Raw genomic sequence first — 27,168 nt, 5'->3', positions numbered from 1 at the left:
TTTGTTTTATTATTTGAAAAAAAAAACAAAAAATTGACCTATAGAAACAGTTGTAGGTAAAAAGGATCATTTTGAGAAAATTGGGGTATAAGGTGAGATTATTTCTGGAATACGCAAAGTTAGGATTATTTTGAGCAGATGCGAGAAAGGTGGGATTATTCTTTTTAATTTTTCCTTTGCAAAAAATGGTAGAGTGAGAAAGTGTTACTAAATGCCACAATAGAATTACTTATGTCGCGGTATTGAATGACCCATCTACCCTTACTTGTTTTTTTGGCAAATTTGTTATTTTTTTAAACCCATAAATTTACTAACTTTTTTAAGCCATAAATATTTTTTTTTTAGGAAAGCCGACCAAATCGACTAATTATTATTGTAACTCAAAACAAAATCCAACGCAACTACATCATCAACCACGCTTGGACAACACCCAACCCACACACGAGTAGAGTACTCTAAAGGGGAAAGGTGAGCCATAGCATGGGCTACACTATTAGCTTCCCTAAAAACATGAGCAAAAACAATACTATCAAAAAACTCAGCAACACACTTAATCTCTTTAGGTAATAAGCCTTGAAAAGAACCATCCTTCCCTACCCCATTTACTAGCTTCACCAAACGCTCACAATCACTCTCAATAATTACCCTTTTCACATTACATTGCACTGCCAATTTCAGCCCAAGAACCATCGCCTTTGCTTCAACAATACTCGCGTCCCAAGTCTGATGAACCTGCTGGAAGCCCGCCCTCACCACCTCCCCTAAGTGGTCTCTAATGACCACCCCCATACCTGACCCAGCTTCACCAAGGACATCACCATCGACATTCACCTTTAGCACTCCCTCGCAGGGAGCACACCACTTAGAGTTCAACTCTCTTCGTTCGGGGTTAGCACGTGAGACAACAACAGGAATTTGTGCCTCATTGAATGCGTTCCGCAGATTGTCAGCAGCAGCTACAATCTCCTTAGGGACAGCACCATTTGCCACAGCGTTTCTCTCATTCCATATCTCCCACGCAATCATCATAATCCTACTTCTCTCCTCTGCATCTTTCAAGTCTAACACCCAACCAACCCAATCCGCCACCTCATAGAAATTCGGACAGCAAGCCATCATACTCACCTCCTCCCACACCCCTAGCACCAACTTAAAACTCCAAATAGCATGTAATTCAGATTCAGCAGCTCTATCACACCTTCTGCAAATCGGGGAGATACTCTCAATGCGCCTGTGAAGACCTCTACTAGTAGGGAGAGCCCACAACATAATATCCAAACAAACACTCTCACCTTTGGGGGAACACACAATTTCCAGATTTTTTGCCATAAATTTGTCGGATTTGAAGAGCCCCTTCCATCTTCCTGCAGCTTCCTGTTGAAAGAAATAAAATGGTATCCCGATTTTACAGTGTATGTCCCTGACTTATCATAGCTCCAAACATACATATCATCAATCATGGTTGACGGCAATGGCATATTTAGAATTTCCTCAGCCTCAAAGGGGATAAAATTCGCCCTTACTACATCTTCATCCCAACCCCCACCATTGCTACACATAAGATCCGCCACTCGATCACAAACACTACCATCCACCTTTCTTGAAATAACTCTAAATGATGGTGGTCTATCGATCCATGGGTCACTCCACACCTTCAAAGATTTGCCATCCCCAATAATCCACTTGCATCCTTTCTCAATCACCCACCTACAACCCCAAATGCTCCTCCAAATGTAGCTCGGTCTGCTACCTACATTTGAATTGAGAAAAATTGTATTTGGAAAATATTTAGCCATCAGAATACGAGAAGAGAGTAGCTCTGGATTGTTCATAATTCGCCAGCCCTGCTTAGCTAATAAAGCCTCATTAAAATCAGCAAGCCTTCGAAAACCCAAGCCCCCAACCTGCTTAGACTCGCAGAGCTTATCCCAAGCCACCCAAAAAATTCGCCTCTCATCTTCTTTGCAACCCCACCAAAATCTGGCCATCATTCTCTGCATATCATAACAAAACCCAATAGGTAGACGAAACAAACTCATTATATAGGTAGGAACCGCTTGGACAACTGCCTTTAACAGGACTTCTCTACCCGCGAATGATAAGAGTTGCTGCTTCCACCCTTTCAACCTTTTCCACACCCTCTCCCGCAAAAAGTCAAAAGCCCTTGATTTTGCTCTTCCTACAAAAGTAGGCATACCAAGATACTTCCCATGATTCTCAACAAGTCTCACCTCCAAACCAGCAGCCAAAACTTCCTTCCTCTCCAGAGGAACATTCGAACTCACACTAACTTCAGACATGGAAAATTTAATTTCTTGACCCGAGGCTTCACTATAGTACTGTAAAATCTTCCTGACAGCTTGCACATCACAATCCTCCGCTCTACAAAAAATGATGCTGTCATCGGCAAATAGAAGATGAGAAACACTCGGTGCGCCTCTGCATACTTGTATCCCTCTTAACGAGCCCCTATTTACTTCCATTTGGATCAAATGAGAAAAGACTTCTGCACAAAGGATGAACAAGTATGGGGAAATCGAGTCTCCTTGACGAAGACCCCTCTCCGGCAAGAACGAAGCAGACGGCTCTCCATTAACAATTACAGCATGAGTGTAGGGAATAATTCAAGCCTTTAAAATCCCACTAGCTCGAACCCCACTGTGATCATACACTAAAGTACGGTGGCGTCCAAAAGGGAAGAAGATAGAGCAAAAGAGTCGCCAACAAGTTTTTAAGGAACTTGTAAACCGTTCACGAGGTGAAGGTTACACCCCTTAACGATCCAAGAGATCTTCAAATCCATAAGGTCATGAACCAAAAAAGGGTTCGGGGATGAAGGTACAAATCCAACCTAAAAGAGATTGAACCTGCCCTAATAATAGGCCTCTACTTTATTCTGATCGTATTCATGTGCGCTTTCTAATTAACATGCAATCAATAGGATTAACCCTAAACCTGTTTATCTATGTTGGTTGAATATTAATGCACAAACAAATATATTATTGGAGATCACTTGAATTATAATCACAATTAACCCTAAACAAGATTATTAATTATCTTATTAATCGTGACGACAAGTACCAATTCCCTTTAAGCATGCAATAAAAGGCGTGATCAAGCAATAAATAATAAACATCAAGCAACATAATAATAAGGAAAAATTAGAAAATAACACCCAAAAATTGTCACGATTTTGATAATAACACCACAAAAAAAAAAAAACTTAGATTATAACACCACCAAAAAACAAAAAATTCTGATTTCAACACCACTTAACTTTTTCATCCAAAAAACCGTTAGTGGGTCCCACATTGTACACGTGTCAATTGTGCATTGGATTAAAATAAATAAATAAACAAAAAAAAAGAAAATTAAAAAAAAAAAAGCAAAACCCTTAAAATACCCAGCCACCATTGGCGCGGCGCCGCCATTCCTACCACCGTTCTCCAACCCAGCCTCCACCGCCGTCACCCAATCCCAATCGACCACCCTCGACCAAATAAACCAGCCAGCCGACCACCACTTGACTGTCGAAATCAGCCCAAACGTACCCACGAAAGAACCCGAACCCCGATTTGGTTCAAGGTGAGGGTGAGAGGAGTAGGGCGGTTAGTGGGTTTGGGTATGGGTGGGTCGGGGTTTCGGCGGTTTGGCGACGAATTTTGGTTGGGTTTGGTAGAGGAGTACGGTGGCTGGGCTGGTTAGGATTGGATTTGGGTGGTTTGGCGATGGATTCGGGTCGGGGAGACGATAATGGGGGCTGGGCTGGTTTGGGTTGGGGTCTGGGTGGTTCGGCGACGGCGGAGAGACGATGAAGGGGGCTGGGCTGGTTTGGGTTGGGGTCGGGGTGGTTCGGCGACGGCGGTGAAACGATGATGGGGGTTGGCTGGTTTGGGGTCTGGGTGGTTCGGCTACGTCTGGGAGACAGTGATAGGGGCTGGGTTGGGGTGCCGGCCATGGTAGGGTTGAGTTAGGGGCTAGGTTGGGGTGCCGGCCATGGTAGGGTTGAGTTAGGGGCTGGGTTGGGGTGCCGGCCATGGGCGGCGGCGGTGGTGGTGGTGGCTGGGTTAGGATTATAGGGTTTTTCTTTTATTTTTTTTTTGAATTTTTTATCCAATAGTTGATTGACATGTGTACTGTGTGGGCCCACTTAACGGTTTTTTTGGATGGCAAAGTTAAGTGGTGGTGAAAGCAAATTTTTGGTTTTTTTTTGTGGTGTTATAATAAAAACTTTTTTTTTTGGTGGTGTTATTATCAAAATTGTGACAATTTTTAGGTGTTATTTTCTAATTTTTCCTAATAATAATCATGATAAAAATAATAATCATCATAAAATTATAATCATAATCAAAACAATAATAATCATAAATAAAATAATCATTATCAAAATAATAATAATAATAATAATATTCATAATCATCATAAATTATAACAATTATAATCATAATCATGTTCATGTTAATATTAAAGCATAATAATTGCAAGATCCTAGGCATGATACTAATAAGATTAATAACAAACCCTAGCATGTCACTAAGCAATAAAAATCAAATCTAGCCCTAACATGATACTAACAATCACAAATATTAGGAAGAACATAGGAAGCATAGTAACAATCATATTTAATATTAAAATTATCCTAGACATGATACTAGGAATATCATAATAACGATATAAACATGATTTCTACATCATAATGTCAATAAATCAATTAAAGAACTTACTTTGATGCTTCGTACCTTTTTCTAATAACAAAATACACACGTTAGTAACTTCAAGGAAAATAATAAACAACAATCAAATTAAATAATTGAAAGAGAGATTTGGGACCAAACCCTCAGAAATTAAAACCTTTCACGTCTAGGGCGAAGGCAACTTCGAATATGGCTAGGTGTTTCTAGATCTTGCGAATGCGGAATTTTGTATGAGAAAACAAAGTTTAGAGGAAAAAGAGAAAGAATTGAAAGATTAAAGAATGCTAATTAAAAGTGATTGTAGATGAATGATCGTGAGAATTGGTGAATGAAAACGGAGTTTTTAATACGATATTTATAGAGAAAATCAGCCAAAAAAGATAAATTAACAAAACAGAGTCTGACGCTCAGGAAACAGAGCTGGCGCCAACCCTGGCTAGCTGGCGCCAGACACCAGCACTAGCGCCAGACGCCAATGGCTAGCGCCAGGCGCCAAGCCAGGTTCCAGGCGCCAAGCCAGGTTCCAGGCGCCAAGGCCTGGGGTTGGACGCCAAGCTTGATTTCAACGCGTTTTCGAAAATCCGATAAGTTTACCGTACTGGAGGATAAAATAATATAATTTCTTGGAAAATGCTATTTGATTTTGATTAAAACTCTGAAAAGTCAACAAAGTCAACTTATCAATGCTAATTGAATTAGGAATGAAAAGAACCTTCTAGAAGAATCTAGAAGACTAAAACCATTCCTAATTGCATTAGGAATGATAAATCATATTAGGCCCTCCCCTAGATCATTGGGCCGCACATAAAGCTCAAACCGGGCCCAGTTTAGTAAATTGGCCATAACTTCCTCAATATTCATCGGAATTGGGCTTATAATATATCGTTGGAAAGGTCTTTGCAAGCCCCATCCAACTACACCACTATTGGACCCATATCATGGACCAAACAAACTGGATTGGCTGTTTTCTTAAAATAAAGTTTTCAAAAACAGAGAGAAGAGAAAAGAAATAAAAACTTTCTGCAACACTAGACCTTTCCACACTTTCGTTTCATTCGATTATGATTCGACGTGAAAGGTACTCATCACTGGGTTTGGTTTTGGGGAGACACAAATGGGTGTCTACAGAAGCCCCCACTTTGACTTAGTTTGGAGAAACACAAGTTTCAAAAACAAAAAGTCAAAGTATCGATAGGGACGGATAATGATTCAGAACGTTCTGCGATCCTAAATCATTCTTGTAAGACCGATACCTGCAAAACTAGCGTTAGTTAAACAGATAAAAGAGTTAAGAAACGCGTATCTTGCACCGTCGAGCACACGTCTCTGAAAGTAACCGATTTGCTGTCGCTTTACTGTATCCTTGCTTTGATGACCTTCTACAAGCTAGAGAATGCCATCCCGCTTGAAAACTGCTACGCCTGTAACTGCTTCCAAATTAGAAGATTGCTTTGCTTGAAACGATCCTCCTCCGCATTGATAATATTCCACATCCTAGGGAACATTATCGAAGATTATTTCTCTTGAAACAATCCTCATCCGTATTGACAATGTTCCACATCCTAGGGAATACTATCGAAGATTATTTCGCTTGAAATAATCCTCAGTTGCTCGTGACAATATTCCACATCCTAGGGAATATCATCGAAGATTATTTCGCTTGAAATAATCCTCAGTTGCTCGTGAAAACTCTCCGCAAGCTAGGGAACGTTGTCAAAGATATCTTCTCTTGAAGTCATCCTCATTTGATGCGATAATTTTCCAAAGGAAATTACCGAAGATCCACGCTTGTCGATCTTTAAAAGTTCGCCTGAACTTTGCTTCCGCTATGCCTGTACGTCGGCACTCTTGTTGTTTTGAACCTGTATGTCGGTGCTCTTTACTTTTGAACCTATATGTCGGTGCCTTTTGCTAATGAGCCAATGCTTAGGCGCTTTAAGCTAAGTGAGACGATCTCTTATCAGGTCGATCACTTTATGTAATCAAGCCGATTACTAAATCATGTCAAATTTCTTAGAGGGGCTAACTGGCGTACCAAGGAACCCAAAATATGTTGCAGAAGGCTAGCATAACCTCATCAGGCGGCTGGATGCTTTGGCGTCGCTGAAAAACCATCAGCTCCGGCTATTAGGCGCTGATGTTGGCGCCAGGCGCCAAGCCCAACTTGTGACGCCAATGTATAGGGACTGGCGCCAGCACGGGAATTTCTTTAAATACCCATTTTCTCTTCATTTCGCTGCTCTGTTTGTCGCGAAACTGCTCGAGGAAACCGAAAGCTTCAATTGCTCATTGCTTGCTCGTTTTTCAACCGAATTCGCTCAAATTTGTTGCAAATCAAAGCTCTTCTCATCTATTTTCCCGATCTATGTAAGTTTTCCTCAAACTCACATCAGTTTTTATGAATTCTTGGCATGAATATTCACGAATTTCATGAAAATTCGATTTTTATGATGCTCAATTTGCTTTGTTTGTCAAGTTTTATGCCATGAAATTGCTTAATTATGTTTGTATATTGCCTTGGGAGTAATTTGAGACTTGTTTGACTCAATTTGGTGAAGAAATGAGCAATTTGCCATTGTTGGACCTCTTAAGGTCGTGAAGAACAATGTGACTCGTTCTTGACATTTTTGCTAGCAATTCTTGTCTAATTTGTCACAATAATCACTATGGTGTTGCAAGAAATTGTTTGATTGCTTGAAAAATGCTGTCATGCTTAATTTGAATTTGTGCTCTGTTTTAGTACTACGTACTCTGTTTTTGTGAACATAGTATCATGCGGCTAGGCGAACCTTAGATACTATAGAACCTTAATTTATGATGATTCTGCACAATGTAGCATGGCTAGACAATGAGGCTCGGGTTCACGGTCCCGAAACACTAGACGGGAGCATGAGCCCGTGGAGGACGACGCCACGTCGTCCACTTCGCTTGGTCGACTTCCGGAGTGGGATGAGCGGACTCTGTTCTTTGCCCCTATCCACCACATTTCTGAGAGGGTGAGACGGGGTACCGAGCCCGGGAGGACACGGCATCACGGCTCTGGCTGTGACGGTTTAGGCGATTTGTACAGGATGCACATCGCTAGAGATCTTGAGACGAGGCTCCTATGGGAGTCTTGCGGGCTAGCTACTCTGTTTGAGACCTCCGAGGCTATGGTCGCCTCCAGCGGGGGTCATCACGTAGTGCGCGCTTTGGTGGAGTTCTTCTGGGACACCACCAACACCTTTCATTTCCCTTGGGGCGAAATGATGGTCACCCCTACGGACTTCAATCTCATCACAGGACTGGAGTTCACTTCTGTGCCATTACCGTTCGATGGTGGGATCGACGTCTTTTCTTCAAAGGTCGAGGAGTTGTTGGGCCGATCGCTATTCGGGCCCGAGCTGAGGTCGAGACGACTCAGTTCAGTGCTAGGGGAATTCGCTGCTCGACGCTGGCAGCGGCTCTTGACGACGATGCAACCACCCGAGAGCAGCGGGTGCGCATCTTTGTGCTGATGTTGTTGTCAGGGACATTCTCTCCTGACAAGGGTAGTAGGGCATTGCTTTACTACCTTCCTGCTGTCCGTGATCTCCAGCGGATCGGGACTTATGACTGGGCCAGCTTGGCCTATGCTGACTTCGTTCGTGCGCTGAGGGACTCATGTCGTCGCCAGTCCTTTAGGACGAACGTCGCTTTGTCTGCTTTCTGGAAGGTCGTAGAGGTAAACATTATTCCCTATAAAGTTTAGCCCTACATATTAATTAGCATTTACTCACACTTTTAACTCCTTGTAGATCTGGTTCTACGAGTACTTTCCTTCCGTTGCGCCGGCGAGACCATCGCCGAGGGGATTTCCAGTGAGCGCCTCCTGGGGCGGCCACCACGTGGACATGTCTACTGCACGTGTCCGGAGCTGGATCATCTCGGTACGACTTTTAGTGTTTATCTTGCTTTTCCGCGGCGTTTTAGATATATTCTTGCCTGATTGATGCTTTTTATAGGGACCTGAGGTGGTATACCGACCGTGGGGCGGTTGGACGGTCCCAAGATTAGCCGCACAGTACTCTGCTGAGCGTCGCTATTTTCTGGGGACCTATGGAGCGGTCACGTACTTGGGAGAGAGGGTCGCTAGACAGCACTCTTCTGAGGTCTTCGTCGTTCCTGTCGCTCCACCACGTCATATGTTCGACGAGGCGAGGTTGTCGAGCATGTCTGAGGGAGCTGGTACCCCTTGGCGGTCCCATGCGATCCTCGAGCGGTGCTATGCTGAGGAGCTACTACCTTTGTTAGCTCCAGCCCCTGTACCGGCTGAGGATGTGAGGGTAAGATTCTTAGCTTTTTATTTTTTGTTAAGTAGCCCCCAAGTAATACTTTACTGATTTTTTCTGTTTTATCAGGACGGTGCTGCTGAGTTCGTGCCACCCCGTATGTCTATCCACTACCAGGGGATGTACGAGCCGATCGAGGAGATGATTTCTCCGGCTCCCGAGGGCGAGCGCTTCGTAGAGCGGTCGATTCCTCGCCACCAGAATCGAGTAAGCCTAGTTTTTTCAGAATTTTGTGTTCATATATCATGCATTTTTACTAACTTATTTTTCTGACAGTTTTCACGCGAGGTGGTTTCGGCTATGGCACGATGCATAGATGCCTTCCGGAGCCAGCTCGTCCGGATGAGGAACGCGGCCACCTGTCGTCGGGATGACGTTGTCCGAGAGGTAACCTTTCTTTACTCATTATTTTTGCATTGTTGCTTCAATTTTACTTTGTTTCTGATTTAATTCTTTTTGCAGGGCCAGCCTATCGCTTCTCACATCCGCACGAGACCTGAGGGGCGGAGAGATCCGGCGAGGTCTAGCTCGAGACGTCGTCGTACCTCGTCAGGGGTTAGAGGCGATCGCTCTGAGGCTGCTCGAGCCGACGTTGCTGAGGGCTCGGGATCTTCTTCTGAGGGTGCTCCTGCTGCACTGGTAGGAGAAGCTACTTCAGCTTTCAGAGGTGGTGGGATGTACGAGGTCGGCTCGTCATCGCAGCAGCCTCCGCGGTCTCAGCCTCAGGTTGATCTTGGCTGGAGTGGTCCTAACCTGAGTCTTCCTCCTCCCACGGAGACTGGTGTTTAAGCTGGAGCTGGAGCCGGTGGAGAGGTGACTCCTCGTACGACGCAATTTTATGGTATGATGGGCCTACGTCCTCCGGCGCCGTAGTTCGTTCCTGTGTATATTATATTTTGACTTTTTTTTATAGAACTTTGTCTTTGACTCCTCATTTAGAGACACATTTTGTATTTTTATGTTATCATAAATTTATTTGATTGTTTATTATTATGTGTATGTTAGTGTGTGCAAAAGAAGTGTGACAACAATTTTGCGCAAAAATTCCGTCATTTTTATTATTGATGGAGGATATTATCCGACTCTCTCCCCCAAAAAGAAAAAATAAAAAAAGGAAAAAATAAAAAAAATGTCGGGTTTTGGAATTTAAAATAAAGTCCAAAAAAAGAATAATATAAATTTAAAATAATAGCTATATTTAATTAATTAAGAAAAAAAGATAGAAAAGATGTTTAGGAATATTAAACGGAGCCATAAAGTCATTAACCGAGTCGAGTTTAATATTAAAAACACAAACTGAGCACGCGCGACTGTCCTGGTGACTTGGCGCCAGCTGGCGCCACACTATAGCGCGTGGCGCCAGGCGCTACACTTAGCGTGTGGCGCCAAGCTCTGGCGGTTGGCGCCAATCTCGGGGGTTTGACGCCAATTGACGCTGATTCCGTATTTCAGTCTGATCAAAACTCTTTGCAATTTCTGTATAAATAGCCCCCTGCCCAGCCGATTCTTCTCATAATTCCAGCGAATAAAATTATTCTCTTCTTTAGAAATAATAATCATGTCTTTAGCCACTAAAATCTTCACCCAATACACTCATGAATGGTATCGATCTCTTAATGCTAGAGACAAAAAAGAATTAGATTTATTTCACTTGGGGGGAATTTATGGCATCAAAGGGGTAGATCTAGACCTAGACTTCATACATACCGCTTTAGAATTTTGGAATGTTGATACGCATTGTTTCAGAATAGGGTATGATGAGATTAGCCCTTTGCCAGAGGAATTTGGTGCTATCTTAGGCTTCCCTGCAATAGACCTCGTAGTAATCCCTAGAGTAGATGCATACTATTATAAGGATTTTGAGCGCTTCTTTAATTTAAAGGAAAGGGATTTATCAAAAATAGTAGATGGCAATATGGTTAATTTGAAAGAATTTGCACGCTATTATTTTGATAAACCTCTTTATGAATCTTTTCATATATATAGAAGAAGGGCGTTCTTATTTTGCATGCTCAATCAATTTTTTCTTAGTAGTGGTAAAAATAATGAGGGTCAATCAATTATCACCACTGTACTAGAACAAATTGAATCAGGGAGGAATCCAATGCCATTAATAGTTGGAGAGACCATGATTAGTCTCGATGAATTGAAAAGGGACCCAAAAGCGCCTTTTCGCGGTTCCCCAATTTTATTATAGGTAGAAAAATAATATTTTTAATTGCAGAAATCAAAAAATATATTTTTGTATTGTAATAATAATTTATTTGCATTGCAACTTTTTTACAGATGTGGCTAATGGAGAGGCTAGGATTAATTAGCCCTCCGGATGACATTGAAAAATATACTCCCAATTGCTTCGTGAGAAGGAAGAAGCGCATCCCTAAAATTGGGCGTCATGGGTGGAGAAAAGTGTTTGAATCACGTGATTTTGCTATCAAGTGGGTCATCCCATGGTGGAAAATAGAAAGGATGGTTGGTGTTAACAAGCAACCTTTCTGTCGTCTTCCAAGCTTGTCTCGTGTAACCTATTATTATCCCTGCAGGGTAAAAAGACAATACGGCTTGCTTCAGAATATTCCTTCCGGGGATCTTCGTCCTCCCTATGAGTACCCTGTATCTCAAGAAGGATATAGATTCGATGCTTACTGGAGCGCTAGACCTTTATGGGAAGTGATTACCCAAAAGGTTCCTCCTTCTTTGCCTAATGATGTAAAGAAGTGGTTGCTGAAGAAATCTTCGATTGATCAGGGTAGAACCGATGTGAAGAATCGTCTAGGTGACAGGGTGACTCCTGCCAAAGAACGTTTAGGTGCAAGAATTGAATTCAAAACACCTACAATGCCTAGGAAGAAAAATACTACCAAAAACAAAGGAAAAAGGAAAGCTAACACCACAGATTGGGTGGAAAAGAAGCATGGAGTACTAGCTGAAGGGGAGACTATCTACTCTAAAATTGAATGTAGGTCCTCTAAAGGATGCCTACTAGCTAAAGTAATGGATGAGGAGGAGGAAGCAGAAAAGAATTGGAAAAGAGCTAAAAAGGAAAAGAAAGATTAAGAGCATTGCTTAGCTTTAGATTTATTAGACTTAGATTGTCGTCTTTATTTAAAGTTAATTTATTTCAGCCTTATTTAAACTCCATCAATAATGTAATTCTATTTTATTAATGAAATTTTAGCTTTCAATTAAATTGTTTACTTTAACTTTATTTTATTAAAGCAATGAAAATCGAAAAAAAATTAATTTTCCAGAAATTCTTCGAGTACGGAAGTCGAAAATTTTCCGAAAAACACCAAAATTCGCCCAGATTTTATTCCCAAATTGGCGCCAGTAATTGGCGTTTGGCGCTAGCTATTGAATTCTAGCGCCAGGCGCTAATTCCATCGGCTGACGCTGATGACTTCTGGCTGGCGCCAGGCTCTGTTCTGCGACGCCAATAATTTGCCGATTTTCTGTTGACTTTTTAATTGATTCTAGAACGCGGAGATGTCGAAAAATAAAGTGGCCGCACCCGTAAAGGGTTACCTACGTATCCTTTCCTAAGGAATCAGGCCGAACGTAGCTCTCTTGAGTATCCTACTCAAGTAATTATGGGTAGTATTTCTTAAGTTGGTCAAGATTGGTCATGTTTGAGAATTCATTGCCATCCATATCAGTTAGTTTTGCTGCACCTCCTGACAGGATTGTTTTGACAATGTAGGGGCCAGACCAGTTAGGTCTAAATTTTCCCCTTGGGTCTAAAACATTTTTCCTTAGTGCTTTTAATACCAAATCTCCTACTTTGATATTTCTTGTCTTGCCCTTCTTATTAAAATGCCTAGCCATACGAGTTTGGTAACACTGAGTGTGATGTAGAGCTTCTAGTTGTTTTTCGTCGAGTAGAATCAATTCTTCATATCTTTCCCTAGTCCATTCAACTTCATCGAGTTTACTCTCTAGCGCAATGCGTAGAGATGGTATTTCTAGTTCGACAGGTTGTACGGCATCCATTCCATATACCAAGGAAAATGGCGTATTTCCTGTTGATGTACGGATTGACGTGCGATAACCCCACAATGCGAAGTGAAGCTTGTCAGGCCAATCCTTATAATTTTCTGTCATTTTCTCGATGATAGTCTTTAGATTTTTATTAGCTGCCTCGACTGCTCCGTTTGCTTGAGGTCTATAAGGGGACAAATGATGATGTTGGATGCCATATTTTTGTAGCAATTCCTCACATTCAGCTTGAAAGTGAGTTCCATTGTCACTTATCATTTCATGTGGGACTCCATATCGACAAATAATATTTCTTTCAATAAAGAGTGCTACATGTTTTGTAGTGAGTTTAGCGTATGATTGCGCTTCGACCCACTTCGTAAAGTAATCGATTGCTACTAGAATAAATTCGTGGCCTCCTGTTCCCGGGGGAGTGATTTTGCCAATTATGTCAATTCCCCATGTAGAGAATGGCCATGGCGATGTGTAGGTGTAGAGCAAAGATGGAGGGGCATGTTGTAAATTGGCATAAATTTGACACTTAGGGCATCTTTTTACATATTGATGGCAGTCCCTATTCATTGTAGTCCAATAATATCCTTCTCGCGTTATTTTCTGGACTAACATTTTGCCATTTACATGAGTGCCACAGATTCCTTCGTGAACTATTCTCATTACTCTTTGTGCATCCACCTTTCCTACACATAGAAGAGCTCGACCTTTAGGTACCCTTTTATGTAGCTCGTTGTCTATGAGTACATATTGAGAAGCCAAAAGTCTTAATGCTCGCTTTGCTCTTTTATCAGCATGAGGAGGGTATTCTCCATTGGTGACATAGTTGAGTATGTCTGTGTACCATGGTTCTTCTTCTTGTTCTTCTTCTTCGCCTTGGACTAAGTCGTCGTCTTCTATAGCCTGGATATATGCTGGTTTGTGCCTTTTTTCGATAGTTAGAGGCATTTGCTCGATTTCCGTGGGAATCCTAACCATTGAGGCTAATCTTGCCAAGGCATCAGCAAATTGGTTTTCTTCTCTAGGTAGATATGTGTATTCTACCTTCTCTAACTGATCGGTAAGAGTTTCCAGATAGGTTTGGTAAGGGGCTAGGCTTTCGCTCCTTACTTTCCACCTTTTAGATATCTGATTGATGATCAAAGAAGAGTCTCCGAATATCCTTAACTTCTTTACTCCCAATGCCAAAGCTGTTTCAAGGCCTACCGCGCATGCTTCATATTCAGCAGCATTGTTGGTAACGTCGAAATCAAGCTTTATTGAGATTGGAACGTGCTCTTCTTTAGGTGATACTAGTAGCACTCCGACGCCACATCCCTTTTGGTTTGAGGCTCCGTCGAAATACAAGGTCCAAGTATCATCTTCAGTGACCATTAAGTCTTCATCTGGAAATTCATTGTCTTGTATTGGCGTCAAGTCTTCTATTGGAAAGTCTGCTAGAAAGTCTGACACCACGGATCCTTTAATAGCTTTTTGTGGCATAAACCGTACATCAAACTGGGCTAGATTAACTATCCATCTTGAAATACGTCCATTGAGTGTGGATTTCTCGAACAGATACTTGAGTGGATCTAATCGGGAGACTACGAAAATGGTATGCACCAACATGTAATGTCTTAACTTAGTTGTGGCCCACACCAAGGCGAGGCACAATTTCTCGAGCGGTGTATAGCGTGTTTCGTATTCGAGCATCTTTTTACTTAGGTAATAGATTGCGTTCTCTTTGCCTTCTACCTCTTGTGCTAGCATGGCTCCCATTGTCTCTTTGGTAACCGTCAAATATAACCTAAGAGGTATTCCGGGAAGTGCTGGTGCTAATACGGGAGGATTTGCGAGATAGGCTTTGATCTTTTCAAAGGCTTTTTGACACTCGTCATCCCATATTACTGGTACATTCTTCTTGAGCTTCTTGAAGATTGGTTCACATATCGTTGTCAGTTTTGATATGAATCTACTTATGTATTGCAACCGGCCAATAAATCCTCGAATTTGTTTCTCAGTCTTGGGCGGTGGCATTGACATGATTGCTTTAATCTTGGTTGGATCTACCTCTATTCTTCTAGAGCTTATGACATATCCCAAGAGCTTGCCTGAGGTGACTCTAAAAGCACATTTCGATGGATTCAACCTCATGTTATATTTTCTTAGCCTTTCGAAGAATTTCCTTAAGGCTACTTGATGGCCTGGACGGTCTTTTGATTTTACAATCATGTCGTCGACATATACCTTGACTTCCTTGTGCATCATATCATGGAGTAAGGCAGTTGCTGCACGTTGGTAAGTAGCACCCGCGATTTTCAACCCAAATGGCATTACCGTGTAGCAGTAAGTGCCCCATGGTGTGATAAAGGTTGTTTTATCCATGTCTTCTTCTGCTATGAGAATCTGATTGTACCCTGCGTATCCATCCATGAATGAGAGAAGCGCGTGATTTGCCGTGTTGTCTACCAGAATATCGATGTGTGGCAAAGGGAAGTCGTCCTTTGGACTCGCCTTATTTAGATCTCGATAGTCGACACACATCCTTACCCTTCCGTCTTTCTTTGGAACTAGGATGACGTTGGCGACCCATTCGGGGTATTTGGATACCTTGATGAAACCTGCAGTTATTTGTTTTTGAACTTCTTCTTTTATTTTAAGTGCTACGTCGGGTTTCATTCGACGCAACTTTTGTTTTACAGGTTTCATTCCTGGAATTAGTGGTATAGTGTGTTGAGCTATCTCTCTATTAATGCCTGGCATATCTACATATGACCAAGCAAATACATCGATAAATTCTTTAAGCAAGTTAATTAAATCGGTTCTTTCTTGTTTATTCAATGTTAGTCCGATTTTAACTTCTCTTTTATGAGTTGAATCGTTCGAGATGTCAACTATTTCAGTTTCTTCAATTACCGGTGTTTTCTTTTCGAGTGTTTCCATTGCTTTAATAATTTCTTTTTCTTTTTCATCGTTAGCTAAGCAATGCTCGTCATCTTGGGTTAGGGAAGAACACAAGAAGTAAGGAGAATGAGAAATATTATTATACTCTGAGATCATTACATCAAAGAGTGATATGTCCTCAGGGACTGGATCACTAACTATCCTAGGAGAAGAAATAGGAGGGGGAGGTGTTACTACTAAGGACTTAGAAGACTCTAAAGGGGAAGACTCTGACTCTGACTCGGACTCGGACGACTCTTCGAACATCGGTCCTTGCCCTGTCGTGATTGATATCTTCCTTCCGCTTGGAGTAGTCATTTTGATAGTCTTGCGCCACCCTTGTAGTAATTAGCTTCGAGGGGTCGAAGTTTTCACTTTGTAGGACTGTTTGAATGAGCGAGGAGTTATCCTCTTTATAAGTTAGCTCATTCTTTTCTCGTCCAAACAGTAATCCCATGACTTTAAAGTCAAAGCATGGGGGTGCTTTCTCCTTGTGGACGGGAGTTGGGATTTCATCTGTGAAGTAGCAATCCAAGAAAATCTCGAATCCTGGTTGTTGTATGCCGTTTACAACAAATGGCTCGGGAAATTCATGGCATGGATAGTCCTCTCCTTCTTTTATGAACTTACCATTAAGCGTAAGAGGGTACTGATCCATTGGAATTGCTTTCTTTTGAATGCGAGCGTCCCTACGTGCTTTCAACTTGTCCTGGGCTCGCTTGAGATCTTTCCGAGTCGGTTTGAAACCAAGTCCGAAAGTATCTAGCTTAGGGAGGCCAGGTGACTCCAGCGATTTTGCTATCCCTTTCTTCTTTCCTAGGGTCATCCCAGGGAAGTGTCCTTGTTTCTTCAGCATGGTGTTGACAATCATGTTGGAATGGGGGTCATGGCAAAGAGATGTCCTTTCATCCTCCTAGATTAAGGAGACTTCTTCGTTAAAGCCCCATAGGTCTTCATCATCCTCGTCATGTTCCACATTGATGATTGGATTCTCTATGGATTTGATTCTCATAGGCGAAGCATCGATAGTGATTGGAATTCCTCCAACTATGGCTTTTACTTGTTGATGGAGAGATGAAGGGATGGCCTTTAGATCATGAAGCCAAGGGCGTCCCAACAACAAGTTGAATGAGGCCTTGATGTCTACTACTTGAAAAGTAGTAGCATGTTCTATTGCTCCCGCCGTTACATTTAGGGTTATTTTTCCAAGAGCTTGACGATGAGTATTATCATAGGCTCTTATTCCTTGTGTGGACGGAGTTAAGTCTTCATACCTTATGCCGAGCATCCTCGCAGTTCTAAGTGGACAGACATTGATAGCCGATCCATTGTCTACAAGAGTCATGGGAACATTCATCCTTTTGCAGACTACCGTGAGGTTTAATGCCTTGTAATGTCTGTCACCTTCTAGGGGTAAATCTTTGTCAGAGAAGGTGATTAAATTAATCGGACTAGGAAGGTCACTTGTAAGGAAGTTGGCTAGTCCCTCAGGAGTAGTATCAGAATCTTTCCCGATTTTATCCAAGGCATTCATTACAGCCAACCTATGCTCTCGAGATGTTGCCAGGAGCTTCCACACATTCATCTCAACTTTAGTCTTCTTAAACTGTTTAACAATGTCGTTGTCTTCGATGATAGGTATGGGAACTTGTTGTACGGTGGGCATAGGTTGCGATGAAACGGGAGGTTGCATCCTCCTGGATCTTGTGAGGACGTCTATTGATGAATCTTCTTCAGCCCAAATGTCATATGTGGTGTATGATACAGAAGGTGAAGGTCCTGCTATATCCTTTAGATATACATCTTCTTCATCACTGTCCCAAACTCCATTAACGGTTATATCCTCTTCTTGTTGAACTTGGACTAATTTATTTTCATCAATCATTTTCTGTACCAAATCCTTGAACTTGAAACAGTTTTCTATGGTGTGCCCCCCTGATTGATGGTACTGACAGTAATATCTATCTGTCCTTTTTAATGACTCAAATGGTCTCGGTTCGAGAGGTTTGACCTCGCCACTCTCGGAGAGCATTTCGAACATTTGCGCTTATGGGATCCCAATTGGAGTGTAGATTCTATTGCTCTTCTTGGGTTTTTCGGTGACTTGTAAGGGAAAGTACTTTGCCTCATAAGTCGTTCTCACTGGTGTGAATTCTCTTTTAGGTTCTTCCTTTGGACATGGAAGCTCATCATATTTCTTGTGGAGGTCGTTCATAACTTTGAGAGCTTCACGTAGTAGTTGCGATGCCTCCTTCATAGACAGTGTGAGCAATTGTATATCTTCCTTACTCGTCGGTTCTGGAAGGTTATTTTTGACATCGAAAAAGATCTCCTCTTCTTTTTCTATGACATTGATTTCTTTGACAGGTTTAATGAGAGATGAGGGGTCAACCTCGTTTTCTTCATCGGAGATAGCCAAAGTATGAGCTAGAGGTGCATTGTCGATGCTTGGCTTCTTACTGGCAGGGGGCAACGACAGTTTGTTATTGTCGATTAGGTCTTGGATAGCTTCCTTAAGCTTCCAACAGCTTTCAGTAGAATGGCCCCTACCTTGGTGATACTTGCAGTGTGCATTAGGGTTCCAGTTAACCGACCTCTTCTCAACTGGTGGGTCCCCAAATGGTCCAATGGGAGTTATAAGACCTTTTGCATTTAATCGATCAAATGCGGTGTCATAACTCATGCCAATAGGAGTGAAGTTCCTCATAAATGGTTTCTTCTGTCCTTGGTTGTTCATGGCGAGAACTTCTCCTAAATTAAAGGTGCTAACGTTATTTGAGTGGGCGGTTTTGGAAGAAGAAGGATTGTCGTTCTTCTTTCCTTTCCAGCCACTGTTGGAGTTATTGTTGGCAGCTTTTGACTTAGCCAAGTCATCTTCAATATTGATCCCAATGTCATAAACAACCTTAAAGGTATGGAGGTTATTTTGATATTTAAGATGCTTGGAATATTTTTCTTGGAGATTCTTGATAAACAGTCTCACAGACTCTTTTTCGCTTGGGACCTCAATCATTTTAGCTGAGGTTTCCCTCCACTTGTTAAAGAAAGAGGTGAAGCCTTCATTCTCTTTCTGTTTGAGGATTTTAAGTTCTCTATGGTCGGTCTCGACTTGAATGTTGCACTTGTACCTATCAACGAAAGCATTTGCTATAGACTCCCAGGTAGAGGTCTTTTCTTTCTCGAGAGAAAAGAACCATTGTTGGCAAACGATCTCGAGAGATAGTGAGAAAAGAGAAGGGAAGACCTTCTTATCAATACCCTTAATACTCATTATTGTTTCAAATGCTCTTAAATGGAAGTAAGGGTTGTCAATTGCTCTGAATTTTGGGATGTCGTTGGTGTTGAACTTCTGCGGAATAAGATCTTTGTCCACCGAGACCCCTTGTGATGTAAGCTCTTGAAACTTGTAGTCACTAGACAACTTGCTTAAACTCTCTTGCATGAGGTCCATTTGTTGTTGCTTCACGGGATCGTCGATTCTAAGTGCGAGAAGCTTCAATGTCTCAGTCGCAGTAGCCAATTGGTTCTTAAGATCATTGACTTCTTCTTGAGTTTCCATTATAACTCTTGCTTTCCTCTTGCGAGCTATAGGTTTGTCGAAAAGTTGGACTTGTACGAAGAGGTTATCTTTGATTAATCGTCCTTCTTTTCTTGACCACGCGCTGTAAATTAAACCATTTTGCGTTTTAATTACTTGACTCGAATCAACTTGACTTTATGGTTTATTTTAAGGGAAAAAGAAAAAAAGAAAGGGTGCATATTTTTGGCAAAAATAACGTACATATTTTTAGGGAACTAAGTGTTATTATTTTTATGTTGGAGGATTAATATCCGACTTACCCCCCTAAAAAAATGACGGAAAAATGCGCACACAAGACTCTCTTAATCATGGTCAAAGTATGTGTATTGGTGTGTGCATTGAGTGTAAGTGAAATGCTTGGACTCTTGTGTAAGACCATGGGACTTAGTGCCTAAACTCGATCATTGATTCAATTAAACATTTTTTACAGCAAAATTAATCGAATTAAATAGAAAACTGATTAATTAGACCCTAGGTGATGACTCGACAAATAATCCGAACTGTCGGCCAAGCGACAGGACTGGCGTCACAATGTGGAGGTTGGCGCCAGACAACATAGCTGTCGTCAGGCGCTACACACCATAGTGTGGCGCTACAGCTCTGACCTTGGCTCCAATAGTGGAGCGTCGGTCTGGGACTGTTTTCGGTGTTATTAGTCAACTAGGGTATGCCTAAAGTCGTACTAGGTCAATTCCGATTAAAAAAAATTAGACTTTATTGACTCAAATTAAATAATTGATTAATTAATTAATTAGGCAAAGTTCTTTTAAGTCATTAATTTATTTAATCTCAACACAAGTCAACAAACGGTCAAGAGAAATATATATGCACAACAAATAATGCACAAATAGGCACAATATGATGCAATGCGTTCGCAACCTAACCATGGCTCTAGTTATCTAAAGTTCGGGATATGGTTTAGTCAAAGACGGTCCATGGTTAATTGTCCGGATGCACCGCGCGGAAGCCTAACCGTGAAGGGTTGGCGCGAGTGGATGGGACACCGCGAGTTTTAGAAAAAACTCGCTTCCATGGTTTGGTGAATTCAACATCTCGGATGTACCCTTTGTTGCACGGAGCGTTCAATCGGGTAGATGGAGCATGAATTCCCAGAGGGTTATGTCCATATGTAGAACACATATGGGTTTCAGAAAAGTGAAAAAAAATTCAATCAGGAAGTAGGATCAAGCAAACAATACGAAAAACCGGTCGAAATTAGAACGCATATTTCTGGCTCGGTATTGGGGGAAATTGGCGCCAGCAATCAGAGACTGGCGCCAGATTTTAACTGTAGCGCCTGGCGCCAATACTGACGTCTGGCGCTACAACTAAAACACTGGCGCCAAGCTCTGGCCCCTGACGCTTCTTCCCACATGCCTCAGCAGCTTTCTGTGCTCGATAAAATTTTCCAGTTTCGCGCAGTGTTATTTCAGTCCTAGTTGTGAAAGACATTTTTCAAATTTCCTACGTGTAAAATCCTATGTTTTTAACTCATTACGGATGGTCTTTCCAATGAGATCTTTTTTTATGCATATGACAATAATGTTAATCAAAATTACGCACATGAAATACTTAGAACTTTTCGAGTCTCATCCACTCATTCTAAATCATTGCCGAAACAAATTCAGGAATTAAAATAGAAATCCTCCCCAGCGGAGTCGCCAAAAACTGTAGGGAATAATTCAAGCCTTTAAAATCCCACTAGCTCGAACCCCACTGTGATCATACACTAAAGTACGGTGGCGTCCAAAAGGGAAGAAGATAGAGCAAAAGAGTCGCCAACAAGTTTTTAAGGAACTTATAAACCGTTCACGAGGTGAAGGTTACACCCCTTAACGATCCAAGAGATCGTCAACTCCATAAGGTCATGAACCAAATAAGGGTTCGGGGATGAAGGTACAAATCCAACCTAAAAGAGATTGAACCTGCCCTAATAATAGGCCTCTACTTTATTCTGATCGTATTCATGTGCGCTTTCTAATTAACATGCAATCAATAGGATTAACCCTAAACCTGTTTATCTATGTTGGTTGAATATTAATGCACAAACAAATCTATTATTGGCGATCACTTGAATTATAATCACAATTAACCCTAAACAAGATTATTAATTATCTTGACAAGTACCAATTTCCTTTAAGCATGCAATAAAAGGTGTGATCAAGCAATAAATAATAAGCATCAAGCAACATAATAATAATCATGATAAAAATAATAATCATCATAAAATTATAATCATAATCAAAACAATAATAATCATAAATAAAATAATCATTATCAAAATAATAATAATAATAATAATAATAATAATAATAATAATAATAATAATAATAATAATAATAATAATAATAATAATAATAATAATATTCATAATCATCATAAATTATAACAATTATAATCATAATCATGTTCATGTTAATATTAAAGCATAATAATTGCAAGATCCTAGGCATGATACTAATAAAATTAATAACAAACCCTAGCATGTCACTAAGCAATAAAAATCAAAGCTAGCCCTAACATGATACTAACAATCACAAATATTAGGAAGAACATAGGAAGCATCGTAACAATCATATTTAATATTAAAATTATCCTAGACATGATACTAGGAATATCATAATAACGATATAAACATGATTTCTACATCATAATGTCAATAAATCAATTAAAGCACTTACTTTGATGCTTCGTACCTTTTTCTAATAACAAAATACACACGTTAGTAACTTCAAGGAAAATAATAAACAACAATCAAATTAAATAATTGAAAGAGAGATTTGGGACCAAACCCTCAGAAATTAAAACCTTTCACGTCTAGGGCGAAGGCAACTTCGAATATGGCTAGGTGTTTCTAGATCTTGCGAATGCGGAATTTTGTATGAGAAAACAAAGTTTAGAGGAAAAAGAGAAAGAATTGAAAGATTAAAGAATGCTAATTAAAAGTGATTGTAGATGAATGATCGTGAGAATTGGTGAATGAAAACGGAGTTTTAAATACGATATTTATAGAGAAAATCAGCCAAAAAAGATAAATTAACAAAACAGAGTCTGACGCTCAGGAAACAGAGCTGGCGCCAGGCACCAGCACTAGCGCCAGACGCCAATGGCTAGCGCCAGGCGCCAAGCCTGGTTCCAGGCGCCAAGGCCTGGGGTTGGACGCCAAGCTTGATTTCAACGCGTTTTCGAAAATCCGATAAGTTTACCGTACTGGAGGATAAAATAATATAATTTCTTCGAAAATGCTATTTGATTTTGATTAAAACTCTGAAAAGTCAACAAAGTCAACTTATCAATGCTAATTGAATTAGGAATGAAAAGAACCTTCTAGAAGAATCTAGAAGTCTAAAACCATTCCTAATTGCATTAGGAATGATAAATCATATTAGGCCCTCCCCTAGATCATTGGGCCGCACATAAAGCTCAAACCGGGCCCAGTTTAGTAAATTGGCCATAACTTCCTCAATATTCATCGGAATTGGGCTTATAATATATCGTTGGAAAGGTCTTTGCAAGCCCCATCCAACTACACCACTATTGGACCCATATCATGGACCAACCAAACTGTATTGGATGTTTTATTAAAATAAAGTTTTCAAAAACAGAGAGAAGAGAAAAGAAATAAAAACTTTCCGCAATACTAGACCTTTCCACACTTTCGTTTCATTCGATTATGATTCGACGTGAAAGGTACTCATCACTGGGTTTGGTTTTGGGGAGACACAAATGGGTGTCTACAATGAGAAACCGAAGAGACACACTTCATAATCAAATTCACCCGCCTCCTATTTAACCCCATTCTCTCTAAGACTCTTCTCAAGAAACTCCACTCTACCCTGTCATACGCCTTACTCATGTCAAGTTTTACCGCCATACAACAAGACCTTCCCGAACAGACACTATGCATATAATGGAACGTGTCATAAGCAACCAAAGTATTATCTGTAATAAGTCTACCCGGGGTAAATGCACTTTGATTCAGAGAGATAATTTCAGGGAGGAATAATTTCAACCTATTAGTAAGCATTTTCTAAATAATCTTATAAATTACATTGCATAAACTAATAGGCCTGAAATCCGACATAGCAAGAGGGTTTTTAATTTTCGGAATTAGAACAATGTGGGTTTTGTTCAAGTTCGCCATCTCCTTTTCACCATTAATAACAGCAATTACATACCTTGCTACATCCGTTCCAATAATATGCCAATGCTTCTGGAAGAAATTTGCATTCATGCCATCTGGGCCCGGGGTTCTTTGCTAGGACTCATGTGAAATAGTGCAACTCTCACATCTTCCTGCTCGAAAGGTTTCAATAATGCTATATTCATTTCATCTGAAATTCGAGCTCTCATCCCCTCCATAGCTCTATCAATCAATTCAGGATTTACAGATTTGAAAATTCCTGTAAAATACTCCATGGCAGCTCCTAAAATGTCTTCCTGCTCACACACCCATTCACCACTCATCTTCTGAACCCCCCTTATAAAATTCTTCCTCCTTCTACCAGAAGCCTTCATATGAAAAAATTTAGTATTTTGATCACCCTCCTTCATATTCGAAACTCTCGCCCTCTGTCTCCACATAGTCTCCTCAAGACAAAGTAACCTATCCAATTCTCTACATACATTCCCCCTTTCTTCCACCATCTCAGCATCCGGAGCACACCCATCAATTTCAGCCAACCTCAAACTAGCTTCCCTTATTTTCTTTGTCACATTGTCGAACTCCCTACTACTCCACGACCTGAGCATTTCTTCACACTTTTTAATTTTGATCAACACATCATCAGCATTCCAGAGACCCATTGAACTCGTCCATGCGTCCCTCACAACATTTTCACAATCTGGAGAAGAAGCCCACATATCCTCGAAGCGAAACATTTTCTTCCGTTGTCTCGCACTACCGTTCCGAGGCAAATTCATAACTTTCACAGGCACATGGTCAGACTTATCACTCGGCATATGAAACACACCAATATGGGGCATAAGCTCCATCCAATCTCAATTTGCAACCCCTCTGTCAAGCCTCTCAAACACAACATATTGTTCTGTTTGTTTATTCCACCAAGTATATGGTTCTCCATGAAACCCCATATCTTGCAGCCCACAATCATCTAGAGATTCACGAAAGTCAGCCATCTCCCTTTGACTTCTTGGGGCCCCACCATCTTTCTCCACTTCAAAAAGAATTTGATTAAAATCACCCACCACTAACCATGGGAGATTATAATCATTTTTAATAGCCCTCAAAAGATCCCATGACAGGTATTTTTCTGTACTATCTGCCCACCCATAAAAGCAAGTCAACCTCCATGTTTCATCACAAAAAAGACCTTTTATAGAGCAATCAATATGGTGCAAGGAAGCTGAATTAATAGATACTTCAATATTATCATTCCAAAAAAGTGCCAACCCCCCTGATCTGCCAGTTGAGTCAACAAAATAACTCTCCGAAAAATTCAATCTATTTTTAATTACATTCATCTCTACCGCACTCCTCTTCGTTTCCATCAAAAACACCACCTCAGAGTTATTTACATTTAGCAAATTTTTAAGCCTTCTAACTGCACGTTGGTTGCCAAGCCCCCGGCAGTTATAGCTTAAGATACTCATTGGGACCGGCGGGATTGGCCACCACCAATCTCCGTCGAATAATCACTACCCGAGCTAGCTGCCTCCCCATCGGTCGAAAAAGAAAGCGAGATTGCACGAGGAAATTCAGAATTTTCTACCATAGGAGTATCAAACATTGGTCCACCTTCTAGAAAATGAGTAGCATTTTGATTAGAGTTCTGCTCCACTCTACCCCTTTTCAGAAAACGTTCTTGCTCCTCCTCCCTCAGAGGGTTTTCATACACTTTCAAATCATCCTTTTTACCAATATTATCAACCCTCCCTTCAATAGCCTTCGATCCCCCGAAGTTTAGCTTAGTTTTAGCCTTAGACTCACGCAAACTCCCCTTAAATTCTTGGCACAGGGCTAACTCCTCTTCTCTTCTAGTATCAATATTCCTGCGCTTTCTAGCAGGAGAACCCCTCAACTATTTACCATATGGTAACTCCGACAGAGGTGTAACATCATCAAATTTCTCACATTGTTGGTAGCTATGTCCAATCAAGCCACAAGCCAAACAGAAGTCCACCAATTTCTCATACCGAAATTTGATCCATTTACTCCCACTCGTCACCGCAATACGCATACCTCTACGTAAAGGTCTATCCAATTTAAGATCCACCCTGAACCTCATATACTTACTCCACCCAATCGGATCACTCTCATCAAAATCCACAAACGATCCCATATTCGAAGCCATCGAGATCGCCAAAGACTTGGTTCTCTTATTAAGCGGAACGTCTTCAGCCTTCACCCACACTCTAATTGTATCAAAGACTAGCTCTGAAGGTTGTATACCATCCTCAATCTCCTTCAGAATTAAAGGCGCCCCATCAAAAGTCCATAGCCCTTCATCCAAAACTCGGATCTTATCTGTCAAATTGAAGAACTGAAACATAAAGATATTTCCCTCAATATCCCTAACAACCATACCCTTCGAGAGCCTCCAAGCCGCCGTCATCGTGTTCTTCAGCGCATCAACAGAAAAAGGATTTAGGGTCAATAATTTTCCCACCAAGCATAGTCTCAATTGTTCGTTAATTATTTCATCATCCTCTCCGTCCTCACATCCCACTATCTCCTCTTCCTCCTCTGTTAAGGTCATCCCTTGAAGTTTCTGGTCCAAACTAAGCGCCATAATTGACACCAACAAATCTCAACACAGACACACAAAGCCAGCGACTTGTGAAAAGGAAATCAAAAGAAAGCACACGTCTCACTTCTATGGAATAGAAGGAAGAAAAAAACTATACAACGTAAACCCTAGGAAACCCTAAGCCCTACTCGAGAGATTAGCCGTAGCCATTTTGTTGATATATTATTATTATTATTATTTTTCATTATTATTTTTTTTAGCCATAAGTTTTACTAATTAAACAAGTGTATTTGTTATTTTTAATAATTATTTTTTGGGTTATTCTATACAGTGCCCCTGAAGTATTGACTTTTCCAAGCTGTGCCCACCCATTTTCAAAATTCTACACTGTACCCTCAAGTTACCTTTAGCGTCTACGATGTAACCCTATCTTAATCCCTCCGTTAAATTTCCGTTAACTTCAAAATAAATAAATTAAAAAAAAAACAAAAAAAAACCCAAACACCTCTCTCTTCTCCCTCACAACTACCCACCACTACACCTCCACCGCACCACCACCGCACCACTGCCGCACCCCCAGCCGCACCACCAAGCCGTGCGCGCTCCTCTCTCCTCGACCCACCACCACGCGCGTCACCCTCCTCTCTCCTCTCTCAACCGAGCCACGCTCCTCTCTCCTCGACCAACCAGCCGCACCACCGCGCGCGACAGCCCAAATTTCGTTCTTCATGCCCAAATTTTCGACCAATTGAACTATATTTGTGCAGATTTTTATTGGAAAAATCAATTAAAACAAGTTTTGTGTATTGAATCTCAATCTAATTGAACCAAAATTGATGATTTAACAATTAAAATCAAATCGGGGAAAAAATTAGGGTTTTCTATTATTTTAAACCAAATTCTTTGATTTAAAAAAAAATACAACAATTAACAACTTAATTTTGCAATTAGAATCCAATGAAATA

General features: G+C 40.9%; 3 protein-coding genes across 3 annotated transcripts; all 3 read right to left on the bottom strand.

Annotated features, from left to right (window-relative positions):
• Positions 1–363: 363 nt before the first annotated feature.
• On the bottom strand, positions 364–1,116 carry LOC145627715 (uncharacterized). The gene has a single exon (XM_081680068.1). The coding sequence runs from the start codon at positions 1,114–1,116 to the stop codon at positions 364–366; it is 753 nt and encodes a 250-aa protein (XP_081536194.1).
• A 22,607-nt stretch (positions 1,117–23,723) lies between these two features.
• LOC145627714 (uncharacterized) lies at positions 23,724–24,488 on the bottom strand. Its single transcript, XM_081680066.1, has one exon. It carries the CDS (start codon positions 24,486–24,488, stop codon positions 23,724–23,726), a length of 765 nt encoding a protein of 254 aa, XP_081536192.1.
• A 6-nt stretch (positions 24,489–24,494) lies between these two features.
• Positions 24,495–25,106, bottom strand: LOC145627713 (uncharacterized). The gene has a single exon (XM_081680065.1). It carries the CDS (start codon positions 25,104–25,106, stop codon positions 24,495–24,497), a length of 612 nt encoding a protein of 203 aa, XP_081536191.1.
• Between the last annotated feature and the right edge of the window lie 2,062 nt (positions 25,107–27,168).

Source organism: Chenopodium album, chromosome 4 (assembly GCF_948465745.1).
Source record: "Chenopodium album chromosome 4, dcCheAlbu1.1, whole genome shotgun sequence".
Lineage (NCBI taxonomy): Eukaryota > Viridiplantae > Streptophyta > Magnoliopsida > Caryophyllales > Amaranthaceae > Chenopodium > Chenopodium album.
Note: the sequence above shows the minus strand (reverse complement) of the source record. Positions and strands in the feature narration are given on the sequence as shown.